This window comes from Anastrepha obliqua, chromosome 1, assembly GCF_027943255.1.
Source record: "Anastrepha obliqua isolate idAnaObli1 chromosome 1, idAnaObli1_1.0, whole genome shotgun sequence".
In the NCBI taxonomy this organism is placed as follows: Eukaryota; Metazoa; Arthropoda; class Insecta; order Diptera; family Tephritidae; genus Anastrepha; species Anastrepha obliqua.
This window is the reverse complement of record NC_072892.1, coordinates 84,557,415-84,575,782: the sequence shown is the minus strand read 5'-3', so window position 1 is coordinate 84,575,782 and position 18,368 is coordinate 84,557,415. Positions and strand designations below refer to the sequence as shown.

Sequence of the window (18,368 nt, the reverse complement as noted above, 5' to 3'; positions counted from 1 at the left end):
TGGTTTTTAGAAATTGTTAGTTTCCCGCTGCTATGTGAGCCCGATATGCTAATATAGTTTAAAATAGTATATGCAGAAGATTTATCTCTTTTTTAAATTTTATACACAATTTGAAACTTTTGGTCGTAGTATAAACTATATTTTTATTAAAAAAAAGAAATTTAATAAAAAATAAATAGCCAAAATTTGCATTATGTAAAGCTGTTATTATTGTGAACTCAGGTGTATATATGAAACGTTTTGAAAAATATGCTATGCGAATATTCGGCTGACAAAAGCAAAACCATAATTATTCCTTAAAGCCTTTTCCCACCACGCATTATCTGCATAAACAAACTTCTCAAAGTAAAAAAGTGAGGTTACTATGTTAGTAAAGTTGGTTATAAGCAATTAAATGGCTTCGTTAAAAGTTTGCCCCAGTAAAGGAACTGCAAAACTTGCGCCTACTTCATTTGCTCTCGCACATCAGCTTAACACACATGCAAACTCACCAAGCAAACCCAGTAACATACAAACAATACGAGAATTCCTCAGCAGCAAAAGAAAAAAACTTTTATTTATTGTATTTAATGCACCGAGCCTCCCGTGAACATGAATATGCCACGAAATCAACTGAATACGTGAAACAAAGCCAACGCACAGAATAAAGGAGTGCAACAAATTCCGACACATGGCACCCAGTCAGCCATTTAATTCATATATGTACATCCATATGTAGGTAACTAAGTAACATTATGCGACGCATGGAATCCAAATATCGACCAAACAACGCCACTCACAACAAAAAGGTGTTAATACTGGGCCTCTGGCCTTTAGTAGTATGTGTTCTTTCTTTGAAGCTGTCAGAACCGCAACTGAAATTGGCACACCTTCAAGTCAACGGCTGGTTTGGTTTGGTTGAGTTTATCCTGCAGCTGCCATCTAATGCTGTCGCTGCAGCCACTAACCAAGATACGAACACTTCACGAAGAATAAAGGACTTGCGATTGCAACTTGTTAACAACTTAGACATGCTTAGCTTAGCCCACTACAGTCTTACATATTAGCTGCATATGCGAATTGAGCAGCATAGTTGTTGCGCGTTAAAATGTTGCCAGTGCTTGGTGTGCGATTGTGACGTGTTGCAGAAACTATTTTTAGCCAGAAATGCTGACAAGACTGCTCGTATGTGGAAAAGTGCAAAAAATGCAAAATTAAAATTTACGATTTGCACGCGAATTCATAAGTCAAGTAGTGCAAAAATAATCTTCTGCTTAAGCTAAGAAGCCTCGAACTTGCGGTTAGAAATAGTGACACTGCATCATACGAGTACCCGCACGTGAATATGTGAGAGTGAGTGACCTGGGTGTAGGACATGTGTGCATAACTTAAAAAAATTTACATACACATAGAAAAATGCCTCAACGGTGAACATGCATCTGATGGTGGCTTAGAGGTGATACTTATAAAGGAAAAATGGGTGATTCAGGTGAGTGGCAAATGTTGGCTGCAAAAATACCACTGATATGGAAAATTCAAAATTAAATTTCGAAAATTGTTTGGAATGATATACATACAGTGAAGAAAATAAAAATTGGAAAAGCCAATAGAAATAAATATCTTTGGAAATGCATGCATAACCAAACAATTTTATACTAAATGAAAGATAATAGCTCGCTTAGGTTGGCAGCCAACGTAACACGTCTGACAACCTTCTTGAGCGATTGAGTGTTCGTGTTACGCTCAAACTTCTAGATATGTTAAGCTATTACAGTTCTGTAAGATATCGATTGAGTTTTTAGATTCTAGATCAGCTAAATACCCAGTTTTTTTTCTTTTTCTTGGACCCAGGTTCAATACGAGTTATTTTAGAATACAGCGCAATTTTTTTAACGAGCGTGCCAATGTTAGCCAAATGGGTTAGCGCGTTACTACCATTCGGCTCCAAACTCCGGACACGAAACACTGATTGATAGAAAGTTTTTTCTAACACAGTCGCTCCTCGGCAGATACTGATCCACCTCCGAGAGTATTTCTGCCATGAAAAAGCTCCTCATAAAAATCATTTGCCGTTCGGAGGCGGCGTAAAACTGTGGGTCCCTCCATAAGAAAATTTGGGTAGTTTGTTAAGGAGTAAATAATCCCTCTTTATCCTTTAAATTATAATTCTTGGCCTTAAGTGCAATGGCCAATTTCGCCTTTTTGCTTGGAAAAAAATAATATTTCCGGCAATCCATAATTCCATTCAATTCCATGATAATAAGATAGAACGCTGCTTATATCATCAACTTTAGATATTAGGCCCCGAAGGTAAAAGACCTTAAACTTTTAAAGTTAATTTTATTATATATCAGCTTGTGTGCTAACCTAAACTTGTGGCCTCTCGTTAAGCAACGGTAAGCCTTCGAGTTTGAAAAGTTCTCCTTAAAACTGTACTCCATGTAGACGCGCTCCATTTGCAGAACACCATCATTGTGAACGCCACAAATTTATAAAGAAGATAATAACCCTTGGGATTAAATGACACTGCACTATTATTATTTACCGTTGGATCTCTTTCCATTCTCTGTTCTACATATTTGGCAAAATGAAAATTCATCTTCTCTTTAGTAGTTTAAAAATCTTGAACAAAATTTTAAACTTCAATTTATACGATATTTGTATATTTTTATTTTTATAAAAACTTAATGAAAAGTAAACAAAAACGAAGACGTAGTTAAAACTGGTCAAAATGTGGTACTAATTATAATTTTTTTTTTGGGATATATTTTCGGATTCAACGGAAAAAATAAGTTTTCTCAAACGCACTTTCTATGCAGCCAATGTATCGTAATCAGCAGACTCCAGTTAAGCAATTAGAGATCGACTGTTAAGCAATGGCATACAATTTTATTTTCCGAGGCGTAAGACTGGCTGTAGTAAAATGTTTGTGTTTTATTTTATTGCCAACAATTAATTATAATACATAATACTATAATATTATAACCAATTAAAAAAAATTATGGGTACTGGCTGCAGAATAGCTTAATTTTTAGTGCAGATATGTCACAATTTAATGAAGAGATTGGCTATAGCCAAAGCCTACAACGCAGATACTTAAAGGCATGCATTACTAGCGCGAACTAGTAGTATCTTAAATGGGGCGAGTTCACTGCTAGTCCTGAAACTGTAAAGCGCGTTGCATGTGCTGTGCAGCTTTCCGTGATCGTTCTGAAATGTTTCTTATTTTATTATAAGCATAATTTTTTCTTTATTACCTAAAAAAATATTTGCATATTTATTATGTTTTCGCACCCTATTCGTCAATAAGAGACTGTCGCAACAAAGTGAAGTACTATTTTTGATTTTTTTTTTCCAAAGTATTTTCAAAGCTGGGAGGCACTTCTAACCTTTAAACACCTTCAAGTGTCTAAAAGATCATAAAAGCGATTATAGGTAAATTCCAAAAAGCAATCATATAACGTGCGAGTACTAAAACCGCGATAATCGGCACGCACATAAGCACCTAACGGTGAAATAATGTAAGGAAAAGTAGCAAAACCCCAAGGAGGTGTGAGTGCAACATTATAGTGAACACTTATAACCATTTAGCTACTGACACCATTTATATGCATATTAAAGTATCTAACACCTAGAAGACAGAGGCTTCGAAAAAGCGTTGTTACATGTGGCATGGACAGCGGAGGTGGTTGTGGCACAGGCAAAGTTTAAGTGCCGCATTTCCTCTGTCATGCCTGCTTGTTGCACGCGCAGCAGGAGGAGCGCCATAAGAAAATGGTCTTAAACGCGACACACGAACAAATATGTGCCTTCGAAAGTGTTAGCGGTTAGAAAATCATAATTGAAAAAAAAAAAAAAAAATCTTGAGGTTGCTTATTGTTTTCCATGGCCGCTTACTGGAGTGGCTGCTAATTCGTCAGAAGTTAAATACAATTTAGCCGCGCTTGTTAACGGTCGTTTTCTAGTAACAAAACCGTTATTTTATTCAAGATGTTTGGTATAGCTTGCGATCCTTTGAAACATACTAGCATGTATGAGCGTATGAATGAGGGTAAAACGAGTTTACCTGCAGAAAAGTTTATCATAATGAAAATATTTAAAAACATACATCACTAATTTCCTGTTATTCCCTTTTTACTTTCAGATAGCGAGGACAGCGATGGCGAGGGCGGCCTTGGCAATGTCTCACGCGTTATCATACGCCCACCTGGCCAGAGCGGTAAGGCTAAGCGTGGACATCTTTGCTTTGATGCCGCTTTCGAGACGGGCAATCTGGGTAAAGCCGATCTAGTCGGCGACTTTGAGTATGATTTATTTTTGCGTCCGGACACTTGCAATCCTCGCTTTCGTTTCTGGTTCAATTTCACTGTGGACAATGTGAAACAAGATCAGCGAGTCCTCTTCAATATTGTTAATATAAGTAAACCGCGTAATTTATTTAATTCATCACTGGTACCGCTAGTGAAGTCATCGAGCCGTCCCAAATGGCAGCGCCTACCGAAGAAGAACGTATTCTATTATCGTTCGTTGTTGCATCAAAATCATTACGTGTTAAGTTTTGCCTTCTCCTTCGATAAGGAAGATGATGTGTATCAATTTGCAGCGGCGCCGCCTTACAGCTATTCACGACTTCAATCGTATTTGAATGTGATCGATGCGCGACAGGCGGAGCAACGGTTTATGCGTAGTGTGCTAACGAAAAGTGTGGTAAGAGTGAATTGTAGAGCATAGTTGTGGTATTTACTATTCCAAAAGAAACTTGTGATACTGTCGTTATACAATGCGCGACTACTCTCTTAAGTATGCGTCGTGCCTATTTGGTTAGCTTCCTATGAGATATGAAACCTTTTCTTTTGCACTGAGTTCCTCCATGTTTTCCGGAAGCTTTCAATTTATCGCAAATAGAGTTGTATTAGCATAAAAGGTAGCTTCAACATATGCGAAGAAAGAGTTTATGTCCACAATAACAGCAGTAGGTATAACATATGGCAAGCGGCCGCCGTAGCCGAATGGGTTGGTGCGTGACTACCATTTGGAATTCACAGAGAGAACGTCGGTTCGAATCTCGGTGAAACACCAAAATTAAGAAAAAGATTTTTCTAATAGCGGTCGCCCCTTGGCAGGCAATGGCAAACCTCCGAGTGTATTTCTGCCGGAGTCGGCTTGAAACTGTAGGTTCCCCCATTTGTCGAACAACATCAAGACGCATACCACAAATAGAGGGAGGAGCTCGGCCAAACACCCAAAAAGGGTGTACGCACCAATTATATATATATATATATATATATAACATATGGCAAAGTTTTGCCTACTTATTTAATTTTTTTTTATTTATTTTTTATAAAAAAGGTGTCATACTACAACCATTTAACTTAAAGTTTCAAACTTGAAGTTTGAAACATGAAATTTTGTGTGAATATTGTGCCTGTTTTTAGTTGTTCAATTTTATTTTCATTTTTGATAATGCGTTTTAAGAACGGTGCTATGCATTTGCTTCCATATAACCAACATTTGCCTATTTTTATGTGAAGAAAATGCAAAAGACCGTTAGCCAAAAAGATGTCAAAATCAATTCGATTTAATAATAAATAGAAATAACAAACAAAATAAAATAGAAAATAAATAAATAATCAAAACATTGCTATATTTGTGGTGTGCGTCTTGAAGCTGTCCAAGTAGGGGGATCTTGCTTTATACCGATCCCGTACAGCAACTTTTTTCATGGCAGAAATAAAATCGGCGGTTTGTCACATAGAGAAAAGAGTTCGGAAGGAGTATCCAAATCAGACCGTTGACCGGTTTTCAGCGAATTTCATAAAATCAGCTGACTGATTGTCGTCACCAGGGTCATGACAGCGGTTTGTTTACGTTCTTTACAAAAAATGGAGAGCTTGTTGGTGATATAAGAAAAAATCAACACAGTGCCCGTGCATGTTGATTCGTTGCCGTCTGGGCGACTGATTGAACGAAGGTGTGAATATGTGTGAAATGAGTGGGCAGCATTCGGTGGCAAAGTATCCGGTGGCAGCCGAAAATGCTCGCTCAATATTATCTTTCACCAGAGCAGATTGGTCAAATCTGGCCATCCTTGGTTTGTCATACCAAGAAGTGACAGCACTTAGAAAAAATTGGTTTTAAGGGCAAACACTTCTCATAAGTTTTTGGGCAGTGTTTTGTGCTGTTCCAACAATATCAGCTATACAAGAACACGCCGCTACGATCCACACATTCCTAAGCTTTCTTAGTTAGTCGCATTTAATTAAGTACCAAATGAATTTATATACTTTTAACAAAGCAACTTTAATTTAATTCCTTTAAACGAAGAATTATAAATAATTCCTTATTTTCTTAACCGCAGCAAAACCGCAATGTCGATCTGCTCACCATCGATCACGTGACAGCCAAAACCAAAGCATCGCGCTTGGATCGCGGCTTCATACGCGTTATTGTAATCTTATGTCGTGTACATCCGAGTGACACGCCAGCCTCCTTTATGTGCCAAGGCTTTATAGAATTCCTTATCGGCAATCATCCGATTGCAACGGCGTTACGTGATAATTTTGTCTTCAAAATCGTGCCAATGGTTAATCCAGATGGTGTTTTTTTGGGTAATAATCGCTGTAATTTAGTTGGACAGGATTTGAATCGCGCATGGCACGTAGCCACAGAGTTCTCTCATCCCACATTATATGCGATAAAAAATATGCTAAAGGAGCTGGATAATTCTGATGTACGCGCGCAAATCTTTCAATATTAATTTTAATACATTTGCGTATTTTTCTTTTTTTGCAGATTTATCAAGTTGACTTTGTGATCGACTTGCATGCAAATAACAGTCTTCATGGCTGTTTCATTTACGGTAACACATACGAGGATGTTTATCGACATGAACGCCACCTGGTTTTTCCACGTCTTTTCGCCGCCAATGCCCAGGACTACGTCGCTGAGAATACCATGTTCAATGCAGATGAGAAAAAAGTGGGTAGTGCACGACGTTATTTCTGTGAGCGCCTGAGCGATACTGTAAACTCCTACACAGTGGAGATCTCGATGGGCGGGCATTACTTAAAGGATGGCAAAACTGTGGCACTTTACACCGAGGATGGCTGTAAGTAAAATAAGACTATTAGTCCATAAAATATTTTAAGCATATCTCCAAACTATAATCCCTATTACCCAGATTATCGCTGTGGTCGTAATTTGGCGCGTACCTTCCTCCACTATTATCGCTTCATCAATGTGCTGCCGACACCACTGGTATCCGAAGCGCGCTTGCGTCGACGCAACCGTCCGCGTACGCACCACTCTCGCTCGCGCTCACGTACACGCTACGAAGTGAAGCCACGCCCGAAGACAACGCGCTGTTATGCGCCAATTGCGTATACAAATCTCTCCATACATTATGACTCTGGTTCTTCTGACGAGGGCGGCTTCTCGCCCACTCGCCCCATAGCGCCAGGTAGCAGCCTCTTCAGTGGCTATCGCAATTATCGCCGCACCCATGGTAACTCCGCCGTGACGCACGATCAGTATGCACTGCTGGCGCTCAAGTCAACGAAATACGATCATTTGGGGGATTTCGTGGGCGGTGGTAGAGTCCATGCCTATCAGCATGGCCGTGCGACAACAGCGGAAAAATCAAGTAAAGCAGTAACTTTCGAACAACCATTGAATGTGCCACCAAAACCATATCTATCGATCATCGATCTCAATCAGCTGACACGCGGTAGTTTAAATCGCAAAACGCGCAGTTTCGATACGGATCCTCGCTGACTGAAGATGCAGACACGGAGAGTAGGCAGAGTACGCCCAGTTAGCAAATAGATAGGATAACAAATTTTTCACTCCAACACTTATTAAATTTCTATACATACAGCAAATTTTTCATATTAATCCCTTACGCTTTGTTAGCTAAAAACTTGAACGCTTTTCATTACGCATTGTACTCTTTTTCGCTAATAAATGTTCTTGACGAAGGCAAAAATATTATCAATCAAATGAGTCAACAAAGAATTTTCATTATGCAAAAAGTATGTACTTAAGTACTTATTATACTTACGTATGTATTCAATGTAATTATTTCTTTCAAATGTACGGCAGTGTGAGTATTCACTTATTGCATTTCAGGGTCACTGCCAGCTGCATCTGAGTACAGACTTATAATAACAAACATGCGTACACACTTATATATGCACATTCATATAGACTATATGGGCAACTAATTAACTAACAGTCTTTAGGTATTTTAGCTTTTAAAGCTTTTGCCTTCGCATCATCACACAAGCCTAAATACTTATGCATGTAGGTACATACAGCTGTGAATATGAAAATAGCAGTACCTTAAAAAAGTTATTTTTAAGTCAAATATCTACGTCAAATACGGTTACGGGATTTCAGATGTGTAGAGTTTATCGGAATAACGGTTCTTTATTGGCATTGTTACGTTTTGAAGTGCAACATTGAAATAGCGGTACTTTCAGTTTTTGAAGGTTATACAAGGAATATTAACAAAACTTCACAGATTTAGACAAAAGTGTGTTTGTTATTTTTTATTAACAATTTTTTTTTAATTTTGGTGAGTGTCATGCATATAGTATATTTCTTATTTTAACCAATAGTTAGTCGAGAGAAACATTGCCCCACCGAACACTACGAAAGCAGTTTCTGCAATTGAGAACAAATGGAAAATCTTACACAGAAATACAAAATATTCTTTCATGTTCAGCAAAATTTTTTTTAAATGTTCCAAAGAGAATCCCATGAAGTAAGCTATACAAATTAAAAAAAGAGGTAAGCTTAAATATTTCTGACATGACGTAGCAGACTACGGGAAGCTGGATAAGCAGCTCGCAGCCCACGAAAAAACCCACTCTTGCAACCAAAACATAAAACAAAATGTTTGGGATTTGGAAGAAAACATGCTAGCTGGAAAGCTGTCATATGGCGTAATATTTTATGGACTGACGAGTCTAAAATAGTTTTGCATGGAGGCATGACATGGACGTATATCACCACCTGGCACCAAAATCAGCCGCAATACACTCTAAAACCATTAAACAAGGAGATTACAAAATACTGGCATGAGGACGCTTCTCATATTATGGCACAGGCTGCAACAAAATTGATGGCATAATGGCCACCAATATCTGTGGAAATAATGCAGAATGTTATGTTGGCGTATTGCAGAGAGAAAATGCCAATAAAATGGTCTACCAGCAGGATAATGATCCCAAACACACGAGCCGGCAAGACAAGGATTGGCTTCGTGAAAACAAGATTGAGGTTATGGAATGACCGGCTTAATCCACCAACCTCAATCCTATAGAATCTGTGGGTGGACTTAAAACGAACTGTACCCAATGACAAATCGAGTAACAATCAGGAACTTTGGGAAATTGTTAAAGATGCGTGGCTGAAGATTCCGGAGCAGCGATATGAGACAATTGGCGGGGCTCGATGCGTTGCCGTAATAAAAAATGGGGGGAATTCAACTAAATATTAGTTTAAACTTTCCCAATGCAGTGTTTCTCTAATCTTTTTATAAACTTGGTCAGAATGACTGAATAAATATGACCACTGCCTTTTAATGCTTACCCTGAATTTCTAAGTTTTGTTATACAAATTTTAGTTTTTCGTTATAGAATGGATTTAAATATTTGTTCAGTTGAAGAATAGAATATTTCAATATAATAATAAAAACTTTCTAATCACATCAAATAATTAAATAAATAATTTTTTTTGTTTGTAACAGAATATTTTTTTGTACTGCTATTTTCGTGTTCGCAACTGTACATATGACTTGTGCCGCTGGTCAGTTCCTTGGCGTATTTCTTATTTTATGCATTTCAAAAGAAAACAAAATAATAGCTTTGCTTGAGTTTTTGATTTACGTTGGCTTGTTTATTTTGGCTCAAATACTATTTTCTACGAACTGCGGCGAACGAAGATTGCAGCTGCTCAAAATAAATGAGTGTGAAAAATTATTGCACGCGAAAGGTGTCAACTGTATAGAAAACTATAGTAGTTGTATGGTCTAATATTATACGGAGCTTAGAATTTGAAATCCTCCAATTAATAAAATCTTCATTTTGTTGAACTATTTAATAGAATTTTGAAAATTTTAATCTTTGAATAGCTTAGTAATTTGTCTAGCTTTAAGATAGCTAGAAACACGAAAAACGCGCGACGCCTAAACATTTGCGTCATGACGACCAAGTTCGGAATCGAGTATTTGTAATTTAAGCATTTCTAATAAAAAAAATCGGCATTATTCTAATAATATTCATATTCTGGTTATACGTATGTAGTAGCAGCAGAAGAAGGCTTACACTTCGACCTTAAGAACTTTTGTGCCCTCTATTGATAACAATACCTTCATCCAAATACAATTCACTCAATAAACTAAGGATGGAGCTGGGTTAGGCTGAACGAAAGCATATGCCTTTCATCTAGCCGCGCCAGCTCGAAATATTTTTCCTTCTTCTCGCTCTGGCTTTGCATTCGAAATGCAAGTGTAGTGGTGTCTCTGGAGACAGATCGACAGACAAAAACCACAACGGATTGCCACGCAGTTTGCATTGACCAATGAGAATGCCAGTTCTCAGTTTATCCTTAGAGAGGTTTACGAGATACCTAAATATCTTTTGATTATACTCTCCTAGTAAGAGCTTAGCCCCACAGTTTGGTGCCAGTTTACGTCTTGTTGCCTTAGCTCTTCAGCAGACTGTTAAAACATTTATAGGAAATATTTATGCTGACACAACAACAACATGGAAGCTGACATTTGGCATGTCATTAGTGAGATAAGGCGAATTATAAAGGGTTTTCCAATAACAGGTGTCAGCTGTTAAACAGGAGAGATGATTACCGACTTTTCATGGCCGGAATTGGATGGTATTGATCCCGACAACGTTTATTTTCAATAAGACGGTGCTACGTGCCACATAAGCAACGAAACCATTGATCTTTTACGGGGAAAGTTTCTGGACCGTGTTATCTCTCGAAGAGGTGATCACAATTGGCCACCGAGATCTTGTGATTTAACACCTTGTGACTTTTTTCTCTGAGGCCACGTGAAAGAGAAGGTCTACGCCAACAGCCCAGGGTCGATTCAAGGCCTCAAAGATGGAATTCGTGAGGTTATCGAGGACATAGGGCAGCCACTTTGCAATTCGGTTATGGAAAATTTCATGAAAAGGATGTTGTCCTGTAAGCGTGGTCGTGGTGGTCATTTGCCTGATGTTCTTTTCCACTATCTTTTCCTCTTTATAATAAAATAAACATCCGATCATTTATATTAAAAAATAGCATTTTTCTTTGAATATCAAAATAGATCCTCTTATTGGAAACCCCTTTACTTTAAAATTTTACAAAATTTATACGACCATGTAGTTTACATGTTATTTATAAACACCAAGGGCCGTTTTCTCGACTTCGCGTTGAATATTATATTTCCTTTAAACTTATTCTCGTTCTCTAAACTCTCTTTATGTGTCGACAAATTAACAGACAGTCAATTCACCGGTTAATATTTTTCGCCCCGACAGTGCGTAAAACAACTAATTGAAGGGTTCAAATTATTTTCGTTGATGATCTGTTGTTATAATAACCTACTATGGAAAATATTCGTGAAGCTTATATGTGATTGAGGAAATGTTTGAAGACACCCCCACCAAATCTAGAAGAACCCCATCTTCTTCTACAGGGAAGCTCGGATCTTAATGATGTATGGTACTTAAAACCTTAGTCTCACAAGCTCAAATATTTATCACTTTTTACTTGACCATCTGATTTTAACTGTTTCTGCTCTATCATTCTTTATCACTATTACCTATTTCTAGTGTTAAACAAATATTTAATCGGTTTTTTCATGCAGGATATTATTGGGCAAGTTGGCATATTTGCTTATGGATATCTTAAAACAAAATTTAAGACAAAGCGCTGAGATGCTGAAGTTATCAAATGACTACGGCTCATATAGCAAAGTTATGATTTATCTTAAATATTCTCGAGCTATTGCCAACACCTTCGCAATCGCCAGATTTAAACCTTTTTGAACTCTTATAGGCGCTTCTGGAAAGAAATATAAGGAAACACCAAATGCAAGCCAAGAGGCCTTGGAAAATGTTATGTTGGAGGTGTGGAAGAAGATTACTGTCGAAAAAACTAATAAATTGGTATACTCTTTTGAAGCGTCGAGGCTACTAAAAATGTGCATAATTTTTGAGTTTTTGGAATATTTTAAAATGTTTAAAATCGAGCGTAGACTTTCGGAGTTTTTCTTTTTTTGTTTCATATACAATATTTTATTTGTCTGTCTAAAATGGATTATGCATCCTATTTAATAAGTTTAATATCGCATCCTATTTAATTTTTAAAAATTATTTTAAAAAAAAACACAAAAACTTTTTTCGTGTTACTTTTTCAAATACTCACAAGTAGAGTGGACTTATGACACTAAGTGTATGTATCTCAATTTTATATTTGTTACGTGCAAAATATGTAAATATTTGAAAATATTCATCTACGTTATTCGGTATCTAAACATAACCAAATAGCAACAAGTGTGTGCAGCTACTTGAAAATAATTAGCTTGATATTTGTATTGAGGTACACGAAACATGCAGCAAATCAATAACAGAACCGTCTAAAATGGGGGAAAAGATTAGCTAAAACAGAAATTCCAACCAAAAAGATAATACGTCACCATCAACTACTCTATTTGCCGCCAAAACAAGTGCACCTCATTTAGCTGCTTTATTTCGCCGCCATGTGAGCTACAAGATTGATCAATTTCATTTGGTATGCCACGCCTGTAGCAAAGGGCAAATATTCGCAATATTTTTGAAACGCGACTTCGTTCACGTTGCACTGCATTAACGCATCCTGTCCACCTAATTTTTCAAAACCTTGTTGATATATTCTAACGAAGGTGGAACTGGAGCAACAACATTTACGAGTATCTTGTATTAACAACAAAAAAGCAGACTACTTTGACATGCAAAACACCAAAACGAAAAATCGGCTGCTCTGGTGACACCACCTTGAACGAATTCGCCTTGTTTCCCAAACGGCTGGTGCCCGCGAACTAGATTTAGTCAGTAAAAGTTATCAGTGTCAAAATAGCATAAGCTTTAACAAGATACCTGCGATTGGTCCACCCTGTACATGTGTATATAATTTACTGAAGTGGGTAAATATTGGCAATAAAAACAAAGGTCCGCCAACCGCATGGCCGTACACTAAATACGCATTTAGCCGAAAATTGTTGGCTCACAGCCAGACACAGTTTCAAAATCTGACGGATTATTATTATTGTTTTTTTTTTTTTTTTTTTTTATTAGCTTTTCTTCTGTATTGCCGGATTGTGTTGGTTATCACATTTATCTTGTTTTTCCCCGATAGCCCAATCATATTTTATCGAAATACCAAACACTCATTTTGTTGTATCAAACACAATTTACAAGATGATCCATTTATTGTAGGCGGTAAGAGCTAGAAAGGCATGCTAAACGATTTTTTATAGTATAGCCGAAATTGTAGACGATCTTTGGTTTCAGCAGAAAGACTCGCCATGCCACAATCGATATTTTGTGGAAAAAGTTTATTAATCGTGTTATAAGACGTATCGGCGATGTCAATTGGCCACCTCGGAGCTGCGACTTGACGCTGTTCGATTGTTTTTTCCTTTTCTGGCTGCACTGAAGGACCGATGTTATGCCACAATCCATTAACGATTCAGGCTCTCAAGGCGAATATCGAGCAAGCCCTTCGTGAGATAGAGCCAGAAACCGTCACAAAGATCTTGAAAAACTAGTTAACAGGATGCGGTACTGCGAGCTGAGACAGCCACATAAATTAAATCACGTAACATAAATATTAAAATTGTTTGCTCTTTCGAATAAACTAATAATATACCCAACAAATTAATTATTGTTCATTTTTTGAAATTTAAAAAAAAATACCTATATATGTGCTATCCTACATATATACATATAATGGACGTGGAACAGTTTCTGTGCTTCCTTTTTATCAGCACATTACAAGTGATAGCTTATCAACACTGAAACTGTTTGCCAGCAAGTGATGAGAAGCAAATTAGATTCAAAAGCTAGAGCAAAAATCCAAAGCAGCTCTTTACTAAACGAAAAACGCAACTAATATTTATACGCAATATGCAAATACATGTGAATTCCAAAAAGCTGGTGAAATAAGTATAAAATAAAGCTGGTGAAATAAGTATAAATAAGTAAAACTTAGTAACATTGATAAGAAATGAGAAGAGTTGATATTCTGATTAAAACCAATTAGAAATATCCATCGCAGGCAAACTAAGGCTATTATTTGCTTTATTGTTGTTGTTGCTGCTGTAGTACAATTATTAAACACTATTTAAATTGATTAGCTCATTAAGTATTGCCATTGAAGTCAACCGATCGATAGTCGGACGAAAAAATGTGTTTTTCGACGTAGTTGGATCAAAGGGATCGCATAAGATAAGGAAATTGCGAATTTACCCTGCAACAGTATTTCGAATATTGTGTAGACTAAGTGAACTCTTCGTCTACGACGAGAGGATATCCTGTGAAAGTATTAATTGACTCTTGGTGAATGTCGCTTACGAAATGTGGAAAGGTTGTTCACGCCGAAGTATGTATTTCTTTGATCGTTATTATAGATTTCTTCTGTGTCAAAAGTGATACCGATCTAGATCGAGATATTAGAGCTTTATTCAATACTTGGAAAACAACCAGAAGATATTTGGAAGATGCTTGGAGCACATGACTCTTCTAAAACATTAGAAGTACATTATAAGATATAACTGGGTACTAATAATCGATCATAAGATTCGGCAATGAATCCTTGAGAGTGTGTTCGGAGAGTAGAAAAGTTTTATGACGCTTCCTCATTAAAAGTCTATTTCCGATTAAAATCTTTAATATTCAAAAATCTTTCATATTTAATATCTTTAAACAACGAAAGAGATCGTGTTTCGAATCATTTCTTAATTAATCTGTGATTGATTCCAAATTCTTATCTCCGCAAAATCGTACATTCCATCACGGGCGAAGTCAAAGATATTCCAATAATTACAGCGGGATAGGTCACGCTGTTTTACTAATGTAACCGTCTCCAGAAAAATTCACCAACATTATGGCATGTAGCGACTGTCCAAGTAAAAAACTTTAGACGAGGTTTCCCACTTTTTATCAATTTCTCCTTTGCAACAAAATGAGGCTTTCTTTATGTCTTCTTCAAGATCGAGTGTTCATAACTTTCTCAAAATAAAACCTAACGAGGTCTTCCTCGACATAGTAAAGTCACCACAATTTTTTTATTGAAATAACCTTAGATTAAGAACATTGAGTTTAAAAGTTTTTATTTATTATTTAATTTTATTTGCGTTCCAAATGAATTCTACTTTGAAATAAATATCAAAAATTTAAAAGTTCATTGAAATTGACTCTCAAATCTATTTAGCGATAATGGTAAAATTTGATAAAACATATATGTACATACTATATACACACTCGCATTTGAAAATGCGTGCATACACATTAGGCTATTCCTAAAGGTTTGGAAGAAAATTGTTAAATCAGATTTCCTAAACCTCAACCCTCCCGTCGATACTAAAGGGTTTTTCAGTAACAGGTGTTATTTTGGTGAATGGATTGCGCTATCGAGAGATGATTAACGATTTTTTATGGCCGGAAAGGAAGGGTATTGATCTGGACAACGTTTATTTTCAACAAGACGGCGCTACGTGCCACACAAGCAACGAAACCATTGATCTTTTACGGGAAAAGTTTCCGGACCGTGTTATCTCTCGAAGAGGTGATCACAATTGACCGGCAAGATCTTGTGATTAAACACCGTGTGACTTTTTTCTCTTGGGCCACGTGAAAGAGAAGGTCTACACCAACAGCCCAGGCCTCAAAGATGGAATTCGTGTGGTTATCGAGGACATAGGGCAGCCACTTTGTAATTCGGTTATGGAAAATTTCATAAAAAGGATGTTGTCCTGTGAGCGTGGTTGTGGTGGTCATTTGCCTGATTTTCTTTTCCACTATTAACGGCATACCTTCCTCTTTATAATAAAATAAACATCCGATCATTTATATTAAAAAATAGCATTTTTCTTTGAATATCCAAATAACACCTCTTATTGGAAAACCCTTTATTACTAAATGATTATTAATATTACTGTTATTATTATTACTATTATTATTATTACTATTACTATTAATTAATTTAATTAATTAACGATATTTAGTATTAGAATAAACAAAAAATTACTTCAATTATTTGAGTCTTCATAGCGTAATCTGAGCTTTGATTCCTGTGCGACATGCCTTAGCCGTCGTATCACTAATTGCAGGGTGAGACTGAAAAAATTGTTCATTTTATTTTTTTAAGGACCGCCCTAATACATATGTAATACATAATATTTAAAACAGATATGATGCTGTGTGAATAAATAATTTGTTGGTTATAAGGAAAGGAACGGAAAGATATCAAATACACTATAAATATTTGAATATATTAATCCCTTACTTTTCATTGCAACTAGACAATTTTTAGTTATCAAAAAAGCACGTAAATATGTGCTGTATACACGATGGTCGAAGTACATACATATAGTACATAGAAATTTATTTCGAAGTCATAGCTTACTTCGACTCTGCGGTTTTCTGCTCGATATCGTAAGTGTCAATACCTGTTGCTTCTATAGAGTCCGGCACTCGAAGTGTAGTCAACTTCAGACCGCTCGCTGTCGGTTACTTGACTAAATGACAAGTATTTTTTACAAGCGCGCGGAAGCATTTTGACCAGCGTAAACGCGAAAAAATAAGATCAGTAATAGATTTCAAACGTACTAGTGGAATTGCATTATATTTGGCTGGGAAATCACAACCAGCGATTGTTCGTAAGCTCGAGTTACAATGATAGTGGTAGCATCGCGAAACGTCATGGAGGTGGTCATGAAAAGACTGCAACGTCACGTGAAATGGTTCAAAAAGTGAAGAAGCGACTTGAGCGATATCCCCGACGAAGTGCCAATCAAATGGCGAAAGAGCTGAAAATATCTGACCGTAGCATCCGCCGCATACTGAAAAATGATCTCAAAGTCAAGCCTTACAAGATCCAAAAATTGCATGATCTCACACCAAAGCAGCAACAAGTCAAACTTGTGAGAGGGAAGGAGTTGCTTCGCTTGGCCGAAAGCGGTCAATTTCCGAGCATTGTGTTTTCTGACGAGAAAATTTTTCAAATTGAGCAATTCGTAAACTCCCAAAACGATAGGGTTTATTTGACCGACCGTTCATACGAGAATTTGAGTTATCGATTGGCCACCAAGAGATGCCACCCGCCACCACAGGTAATGGTTTGGGCCGCTGTAACCACAATCGTTTTCATCGAGCCTGGCGTCAAGGTTGCTTTGAAGCCGTGGGCAGACAAACAGACCATGGACGTTTCAACAGGACTCGGCAGCGTCTCATAAAGCTCGAGTGAACTAAGAATGGATAAAAACAACGTTCTTAACTTCATAACGTCCACACAATTTCTCTTTAATTCACCAGACGCGAATCCGATGGATTATTCTCTTTGGGCTATTTTGTAGAGCAAGATCCGAACTAAAAGACTCACCAGTCTCAAGGCGCTGAAAAAAGCCAATGTCCGCGAGTGGGCCAAAGCAGCTTGCGATTCGTTTCTGGACCGTCTTAAAGCCATAGTCAAGGCAAAAGGTGGTCATATCGAGCAAAAGTAAATTGAATCTGAATTTTGTATTATTTTCACATATTTTTTACTTTGAATTGAATAAAAATAAATTTCCACACGTATGGCCTTCTTAATTGGTTACAGTTCAAGTGCCGGACCCTGTACTAAAGTTTGATAAACTGTAATTATGACTAGTGATTCCCAAGAAGGATATGTCTGTTGTAACTGACAGTTAACAAAACAATCCAGGAATTTCGAATCGCCCCCCAGCTCAACAACTCGACATTTCTCCGATTCGGAAGAAACATATTGAGCCTTTACTTGTACACTAACAAGTAAAAGTATCCAGGAATCACTGAATCGGAGTGAAACCGTAAAGATTTAAATATTTTTCTTTTTAAACAAGTTTTATTGGCGCACACATACACTTATGATTAAAATAATAGAATCGCATCAATTTCACTAGTTTTGACAATTTGTTTTTTAATTTTCATCAATTTTTTATAGAAATATAACTCATTCTACAACAAATATCATAGTTCAAAACAATATCCAATATAAAAATTCGGCAAATTTTCTAACTTTTTTAATCAGAATTAAACAAAATGTGGCTACGTAGTTTTATAGCTCATTCAATTCCAGTATAATAAAGTGTAAGTTTGAAATGG

General features: G+C 36.9%; 2 protein-coding genes across 5 annotated transcripts in view; one reads left to right on the top strand and one right to left on the bottom strand.

The window, feature by feature from the left end:
* Nucleotides 1-7,910, top strand: part of LOC129247607 (cytosolic carboxypeptidase 6) — a 36,603-nt gene extending 28,693 nt beyond the window's left edge. Inside the window, exons 2-5 of the mRNA XM_054886795.1 lie at nt 4,124-4,686; nt 6,338-6,709; nt 6,772-7,087; nt 7,160-7,910. Of these exons, the coding sequence (XP_054742770.1) occupies nt 4,124-4,686; nt 6,338-6,709; nt 6,772-7,087; nt 7,160-7,752 (1,844 nt within the window). The 3' untranslated portion in view covers nt 7,753-7,910. The remainder of the gene's footprint in view (nt 1-4,123; nt 4,687-6,337; nt 6,710-6,771; nt 7,088-7,159) is intronic.
* LOC129247616 (phosphoribosyl pyrophosphate synthase-associated protein 2) overlaps nt 1-18,368 on the bottom strand; it is a 43,059-nt gene that overhangs the window by 18,660 nt on the left and 6,031 nt on the right. The window lies entirely within an intron of this gene.